The sequence below is a fragment of the Nomascus leucogenys genome, chromosome 12 (assembly GCF_006542625.1).
Source record: "Nomascus leucogenys isolate Asia chromosome 12, Asia_NLE_v1, whole genome shotgun sequence".
NCBI classification, from domain to species: Eukaryota; Metazoa; Chordata; class Mammalia; order Primates; family Hylobatidae; genus Nomascus; species Nomascus leucogenys.
Genome location: NC_044392.1, coordinates 63303601 through 63311512, shown reverse-complemented (window position 1 = coordinate 63311512; position 7912 = coordinate 63303601). Strand labels below are relative to the sequence as shown.

Genomic DNA, 7912 nt, shown 5'->3' with positions numbered 1-7912 from the left:
CAGGCATGACCTCATCCTTTGCTCTAAGACTCCACCCTGCTGGCCACTGGCCTGCTTTGTAGACAGGGGGCCAGGCTGGCAAGCAACTTGGACATGAAAAGAGATGGGACAACCAAGCATCCAGAAGGAAAGACCGAAAGCTGCCACACATGTTGGAGCCTGTAGCCTTTATTCATGCCCCCCGACCAAATGCAGTGAGAGACAAGGCCCCTGCCGAAAACAACTCCAGGGGCCTGGGACTCTGGGTCCCCTACCGCAGACACTTTCCTGTGAGCCAGAAGTGTATAAAGTGCTGGTGTGTGACCATCCTTTGGGGAAGGTCAAAGGGGGCAAGAGCCCCAGGGGCCCTGAGGAAGGGCAGGGCATAGGCCTGGCTCCCAGAGCACTGGGAGGGAGGGCCCGTACCACCACCTCGGGGCTAGGAAACAATGCAGTCCTGGGCAGGAGGGAACTGAAAATGGGAGCCTTCAGCATGGAGCCCTCAGGAGGCTGGGGTTGTAGGGGGATAATTTCTGTGCCCCTGTGAAGGGAGGGGGCATGTAGGAAAGGCCTTGGGGATCTCAGAGAATGGGACAGCCCCTCCGACGCTTGTTCTTGCGGACCTGGAGGCCAGCCCGAGTGGCCATCTCAAACACCTCCCGCACTCCCTCCTTGGTCTTGGCTGAGCACTCAAGGTAGCCAAAGGCACTGATCCGGTTCGCCATGTCCCGGCCTTCCTCAGACCGAACGGGCTCCTGAGAAGACAGAAGATGAGGGGTCAAAGGAAGCTGGTGACTACATGAACCTCTCCTGCCTCACCCATAAGTGTAGCAGCTGGAACAAATGCCTCCTCCTCCAGCCCTGACCCAGAAAGCACCCAGGCCCCAGCTACCCTGGGCAGCTTTGTGGCCAGGGATCCAAAAATCCCTCCAGTCTACTCCCTCCATTCCCGTGCAGCCCCACCTCCTCCCACACACAGCCCCTGGTTCTCTTGCCTGAATGAGTGCCTCCCACCTCCTGACTGCTCTGCTTCCATCCTCACTCTCTTCCAGTCAGAATTATTTTTCTAACACACAGACCTAACATCTCCCCAGTTTGAAACTTTGCCATAATTATCTTTGCATTTCTTATCCTGACAGCTTTCTCTAATAAACTCTAGTCCTCTGGTTAGAGAGCCACTTACAGGTCCCTGAATAAGCCAGCTCTCTCATCCCTTCTTCTAGCCACTTACACAGTGCCTGCCCTCATTCCCGCATCCACATCCCTACACCTCCCCCAGGGGCACTCTGATGGCACAGCCTGGGTACCCCAAGTGAAACATAAGCTGTCTCCTCGAGGGTAGATTTTCTTAATCATCTCAATAGTCCCAATTCTGAACAGAATGGACAATTGACTGGAATAAATAAAAATGCCAAGTGACTTTGGACAAGTCACTTCATTCTCTGATACCTCATCAGACACAACCCTATGGGTCCTCCCTCACCAGGAGATATTACTGTCTCCCCTAACACACGGCAGTAGCTGGAGAGAAGTTCCCTTTGCCCATCTGAAACCCCTCAGAGGGTGCCTTCTTCCCCAGGGGCTCCAGCCTGGCAGCCGTACCTACCTGCTTCATCTTGGCCAGCTCTCTCCTGGTGTGCTCGTCTTGCCTCAGGTCCTTCTTATTCCCCACCAGGATGATGGGCACGTTGGGGCAGAAGTGCTTCACCTCTGGGGTCCACTTCTCAGGAATGTTTTCTGTGTAGACATGCCCCAACAGGTGTCGGTGCCTCCACTTAAGCTAGAAAGCTCCCCTGGGGGGGCCCTCATCTTCCCAGAGCAGTCTTAGAAGCCCTTCAGCATGATGGTCCCTTTCACAGCTCAAAACCTCAACAGTAGTATGCCCTCAGAGGGCCAGTTACCACAGTAAAGGAGACCAACAGGGCCTCAGTGCTCCCCTGCATCCCCACCCCCACCTCTGAAGATGACTGAAGACAGGCCAAGGCACGAGACCTCTAGCTGATTCCAAGGGGTTCTCAGTCCCCTCCCTCCAATCCCCTCACCCAGGCTGTCGGGGCTGTCAATGGAGAAGCACATGAGGATGACATCAGTGTCCGGGTAGGAGAGAGGCCGCAGTCGATCATAGTCTTCCTGCCCTGCTGTGTCCCACAGAGCCAGCTCCACCTGAGACACAGGGCCAGTGAGTAGCTGGCCTGAGGGCCCCAACCCTGCACCCAAAGGTCCCCTGAAACCACTGTCCTTCGGGCTCACTGAACTTTGAGCACCTGATACGCGCCAGGAATTACATTAATCGCTGTCCCACAACATAAATTAGGTCAGTTTGTTAAAGAAATCTAAGACATGTGTTTGACCCTTGAGTTGCCACTGTGAGCACCATTATTTTGGTTAATTCTCACAACAACCCTTTGAGGGAGGTCTTACCATCATCCCCATTTTGCAGGTGGGGGAGCTTAAACCCAGAGGCAAGTGACTGGACTCGGCCCAGGTTACAGAGCCAGTCTGTGGGAGAACCAGAAAGTATATCCAGGTTTTTTAAGACTGCAGATTTACTTCCTTTTACTGGTTCCAGCAGGGAGAATGAAGCAAGGACAGGGGTAGGAGTGGGGAAGGACATACTAGGTCATTCAGTGACTGGGGGCGGGGTCTCAGGGTGGGGTGGGAAGGGCATCTCTGCCTTCACCTGCTTGCCGTCCACCTCAATGTCCGCAATATAGTTCTCAAAGACAGTAGGGACGTAGACCTCCGGAAACTGATCCTTGCTGAAGACGATGAGGAGGCAGGTCTTCCCACAGGCACCATCCCCAACGATCACCAGCTTCTTTCGGATTGCAGCCATGGTGGGGCTGCCAGGAAAGACGTATTGGGGATTTGAGGAAAAGCCATTAAGTCCAAAAGCACTTCTCTAGGGCCCCCAAACCTCCCTGGAAACCGAGGCATCTAGCATAGGGACAGGGGGCTTGCTCAGGCGTGTTCTGGCCAAACACCAATTGTGTGACAACAGAGCTTGAAATTCCTAATCTCTGGTCTCCTTCGATAGGTTAGAATACAGTGGTGGGAGGTGGATGATGACCCCACTTGGGAGCTGGAAAACATGAGTTTCAATCTAATCCACTTGCCAACCTGGGGACTCCAGGTAGCTAGAGAGCTGCTCAGGGCTACGGGACGTCCAGGGAGCAAGCTTCTATCTACTTCACACATCAGGGTTTCGAGTCAGACTTCACTGGTTACCAGGATTTTGATGCATTTACAGTTTAATAATCTCTAAGGTCCAATCTAGAACAGATTGTCCCTCAGCACAAGTCATCTGTCCAGTCACAAATGAGGAGTTCCTCTCTAGGACCAGAGTAGCAGAACCAGCTACCAAGTGGTAGGTGGGTAAAGGAAGAATAGTTATAGAGCCCCTAGGTGCCAGGCACTCTGTCGGGCATTTTGGCAGGAATTATCTCCTTCGGTCCCCAGATGCCTGGAAGGTAGATGGTGCACTTTCCATTTTGACAAACTAGGAAACTAAGGCTCAGTGAGGTTAAGACACAGATTCAGAGCTGTGGCTTATAAGCGGCAGGGATAGCACCCAAAGCAGGACTGTGTGACTCAAAGCTGTGCCTCTTCGACATGTCACCTCAGCGGCAGGAAGGAGAGCAGAAGCAGGGAAACCCAGACAGAGGACAGGGGTAGCAGCCCGCCAGCTTCCCTGGTCCACCCCACCCGGTCCCCAAAGCCCCAAGTAATACAAAGGAGGCTCAGTCCCAGCAGTGCCCACAGCTCAAGTTTGGGCAGGCTGCCTTCCTCCCCCCTTCCTCCTAGGCCTGCCAGCAACACTGGGTCACTCAGCCCCCGGCAGGGGACAATGACCACACTGTAGGGAGCCACGCATCTACCACAGCACAGTGACTGAGAAGAATCCACCAGGGAATCACCTCCACCCACTCTGGAACAGCCCCTTCCTCCCTCAGTCCCGCTCACCCGCATGCCCTGCCCACCTCTCCCGGTGACTCAGGGCAAGGAGTCAGCTTCCCGGGCTTCCATGTGTCCCCCACCCCCAGCACACACGGCGAGCATCTGCACAGTTCATCACACCTTCGCAGCTTCCCTCACTTCCTCCTTCCCTGGGTAGGGGAACTGACCTCCAGCCGGCTGAAGTTCCCAGGCTGCAGGAAGGGAGGGCGGGCCCTGGAGCTGAGATGAAGTCAAGGCTGTTGGGAAGGGGGAGGGGGCTAGAGTCTGGGCTGGGAGGAGCCCCAAAAGAAGAGACAAATGAGGGCCAGTCCCAGCACCAACCAGGCAGGGAGCAGTTAAGAAAGCGACAGTAACCTGATCTCGGCCTCAAACCCAGCTTCTTCTCTCAGTCCCACATCCTGTCAAACTGGGCTGACTGAACGCCTGTACTCCCCACACCCCACCACCACCTCACACTGCCCTTTAGGAAGCGAATACTCCAGCCCCAGGCCTCTTCCGTTCAACATAGATCCTGGGTGGCCCTTCCCTTGCCTCCACACACATTCACAAAACTGTTGGTTTTGTGGACATGAGTCAGAGAATTTACAGGAGTTCAAAGTACACGGCCACACTCTTCCCACCACAAAACGGACTCTCTCTGATTCCCCAGAAGACAAGCAAGAAGGCATTTACCCTGTCGGCAGATCGCCTCCACAAATGGAAACCATCCTCCAAAAGGAGGGTTCCTTGGGAATTCTATCCCGGTGACTGACGCTAGGATTTCTTCCAACTCCTCCACCCACTCCATCAGTTCACCTTGCCCTGTTTTGTAAAGATGGGCTGGGGTAGCCCCAACCTGGGGTGGGCAGTGTTGATGGAGTGCAATCACTACTGGGGTGAAAGCCAGTCACTTAGGCATGAGTATGGTACTGCTGTCCCCCCAGCAGGGTAATCCAGACGGCACCAGAGTGGTAGGAGGCAGAGGACAGAAACCCGGGGTGGAGGCATGCGTTAAGGGACCTGGAGCCTCCAGCTCAGTTGGAAGACTTTCCCTCCAGGCTATGATTGGGCCGGAACAGCAGGCAGCCCAGGCCAGGCCAGGCCAGGACACTAGGCCCAAGGCCAAGATGGCATGGACAACTCCCTATGAGAGGCAGCCCCAGAGGGACTGTCCCACTGACCCCTTAAGAGGGGCAACTGAGCCCCGCACAGGGCCTGGAATGGAGCCTGGAACTTCTGGGGCCTTCCCCAAGACAAGACAGTGTGGATGTATCAGACCTCTCTCCAGTCGCTCTCTTGAATTCCCAGATGATAGAGGGGCCGGTTGACTTTGCCGACCCACCCTACACCTAGGGAAGGAATCCGTTCTGGAGATATCAGGAGATACTGCATTCTCAACTTTAAAACCGGAGTAAGGGCGGGACTCGGCCTCGGGATCCCAGTCCCAAACCCCAGGATACTCTTTCTTGGTTCGAGTATGAAAAAGGAGGATTCTCATTCTCATTTTCTCTCTCTCTCTCTACACACACACACACACACACACACACACACAAACACACACAGAGTTGGATCCTTCCCCATCTCCCTTATCCTCAACACAAGCGGGCTCCAGGAACCGTCTAGGGCGGCGTCCAGACCCTGCCGAACAGTGGCAGGTCCCAATGGTCACATCCCGCCCCTATTCCCGCCATGCCTCCCTCCTGGCCTGGAGGAATTCCCACTCCATCCCACTCTAGGTCCCCTGCGGCCGCCCGCCCTGGGGGCTGGGGCGTCTGAGTTGAGGCTCCCTCGCCCCTCGCCCGGCGGGGCAGGTTCCAGGAAGCTGGGAGGAGAGGGGAAGGGGCTCCGACTCGGACCTCAGGAGGCCAGAGCCCCTGCCGGCAGGTCCGGGCCCCCTCGCTGCAGCCCGAGGAGGGGCCGACGCGATCCGACCACCGCCCAGCCCGGATGCCGACTCCGCTAGGAGGGAACGGGGTCCACGCCCAGGCCGAAGCCCCCTCCTCGCACGGGCCCCGATCTCCGGGCCAGCGAGGAAGGGAAAGTGCTCTCCTGGGGACGAGTTCCCAAGACGCCCCACCGCCCGCAGCCCCGGCCCAGGGTACCTTCTGCTCCGCCGCCTCCAGCTGCGCGGCCGGTGCCGGAGGCTCAGACTGACCCCAGGGCCCCGCCCCGCCCTCCTCCAGCGCCGCGGCGGGGAGGGCGGGACCGGCAGGAGGAGGGTCGGCCGGGGGCGGCCCTTGGCTTGGCTCGGCCCGCCCCGGCCCCGCGCAGGGCTGCAGCCGCTGGCCCCCTCCGCAGGCCGAGGGCCGGGGGCCAGGGGCGTCCACCTCTCCAGGTGGAGGAGAGCCACGGGGAAATTCCTGGACTGCGGAGGAGCCGGGCGAGCCGGGCGAGCACGACCCGGGTGGACTCAGACTCTGCCCAGCCTTCAATCCCCTAGGGGAGGACCGGCGTCGGGAAAGTTAAGAGGTGCTCGGGGTGGGGTCAGGAAGGGCCGCTGCTGCCCTCCTGTGGCCAAGCGGCCACCCGCTCCTGCTGCACCTGGGACCTCGCGGGAGGCGGGACTGGGAAAGGGTATCCCCCCGGGAGGTCCCAGGGCCCGGCGCGGGTGTGTTGGTTGGGGGAGATGTCCACCCTCTTGTTCCTAGGATCGTACAGCCCAACGTCATCCCCCAAACTTGAAGACCTCTCAGAGCCGTTCAGACCCAGACCACCGTTCCTCCTTACAATTCGCTTTCTTCCCTGGGCCTGGAATTTCCAGGAGTCCAATTCCTACCTACTTCTCAAAGGGTGCGCCTAGAAATGCTTCCGGATCCCAGCTGGGAATTCTGTTCCCACTCCTAGGTCTGACTTGGCGCATAGGGTATTTACCTACACGCGTATCTCCTTTCCCTGTAAGGGAGCTGAGGAGGTGGGAGTAGAATGAGGACGTCCACCAACATTTCACCGGCTTGTGCTTGGGACGCTACACAGCTTAACCCTTTCAATATTCATCACAGATCTTTGGGGAAAATATACCCATCCCCTTTTGCCCATAGAGAAGCTGAGGCTCAGAGAAATCAAGTGGCTTACACAAGTGTTTTTGACTTGTGACAGCAAGAATTCACACAGCCGGGCCTGTCTGGCTCCAAACTGGTGGTCTGGCCCTGCTACTTCCCAGGCTCCTCCAGCCTGTCACTTCCCCCGTTGTCTAGCACAGTGAGTGGCACATAATAGGTTGTCAACAAATATTTGATGAATGAATGAATGTTAGGAATCATACAGCCTTTAAATATCTGAAGTGCAATCCAGACATTTGACAAATGGGAAAACAGGTCCGCAGCAGTTTGGCCCCAGGCCTCTTAACTGACTCAATAAACATTTCTTGAGGGTGAACTGAGAGCTATGTTGGGAAGATCCGTTTCTGCCTTCAAACAACTTAGAGTCTAAATGAGGAATGCAATTTCAAGATAGCTAACATTTATTGAATCCATATTACATGGACCTGGGTCCACATACATTAACTATAAGAATCCCATGAGGTAGCTATCTCCATTTTACTGAGAAGCAAATTGAGGTTCAGAGAGGTTACAGAGCTAGTGCTGGGTCTGACACTAGAACCCAAACAGCTGAACTCTAGCGCCCCAGCTCTTAATTGCTACTCCCTACTGACTTCTAATGTAGACAGTTACAATACAGGAGGTCATTGCTGTAGTGTGGGCATGTGTGGGCTGTGGGATACCCAGTCCTGAACAACAGGTGAAGTTTTCAAGATAAGGTGATGTGTAGATTTTTTTAATTTTAATTTTTTTTTTTGAGACAAGGCCTCTGTTGCCCAAGTGTGCAGTGACAAGATCTCAGCTCACTGCAGCCTCAACTTTCCGGGCTCCAGTGATTCTCCCACTTCAGCTTCCCCAGTAGCTGAGACTACAGGCGTGTACCATCACACCTAATTTTTGTATTTTTTGTACAGATGAGGTCTTGCTATATTGTCCAGGCTGGTGAGGGGCCTTTTCTA

General features: G+C 55.7%; 1 protein-coding gene across 3 annotated transcripts; it reads right to left on the bottom strand.

Annotated features, from left to right (window-relative positions):
- Window positions 1–152: 152 nt before the first annotated feature.
- On the bottom strand, window positions 153–6343 carry RHOC (ras homolog family member C). Of its 3 annotated transcripts, XM_030824827.1 has the most exons (6): window positions 6018–6343; window positions 4104–4172; window positions 2660–2822; window positions 2022–2142; window positions 1586–1716; window positions 153–734 (listed from the first exon to the last, which is right to left on the bottom strand). In XM_030824827.1, exons 3-6 carry the CDS (start codon window positions 2813–2815, stop codon window positions 561–563), a joined length of 582 nt encoding a protein of 193 aa, XP_030680687.1. In that variant the 5' UTR covers window positions 2816–2822; window positions 4104–4172; window positions 6018–6343; the 3' UTR covers window positions 153–560. The 3 variants fall into 3 exon arrangements, with proteins under 3 accessions (XP_030680687.1, XP_030680688.1, XP_030680689.1); XM_030824828.1 differs by lacking the exon at window positions 4104–4172; XM_030824829.1 differs by lacking the exons at window positions 2660–2822; window positions 4104–4172; window positions 6018–6343 and adding an exon at window positions 2401–2536.
- Between the last annotated feature and the right edge of the window lie 1569 nt (window positions 6344–7912).

Coding starts and splice junctions, on each gene's coding strand:
- RHOC (XM_030824827.1), bottom strand. CDS start 2,815: ATGGCTGCAATCCGAAAGAAGCTGGTGATCGTTGGGGATGGTGCCTGT. Junction 2,143..2,659: donor TTGAGGTGGACGGCAAGCAG/GTGAAGGCAGAG, acceptor CCTGTGTCTCAG/GTGGAGCTGGCTCTGTGGGA. Junction 1,717..2,021: donor TGACAGCCCCGACAGCCTGG/GTGAGGGGATTG, acceptor ATGTCTACACAG/AAAACATTCCTGAGAAGTGG.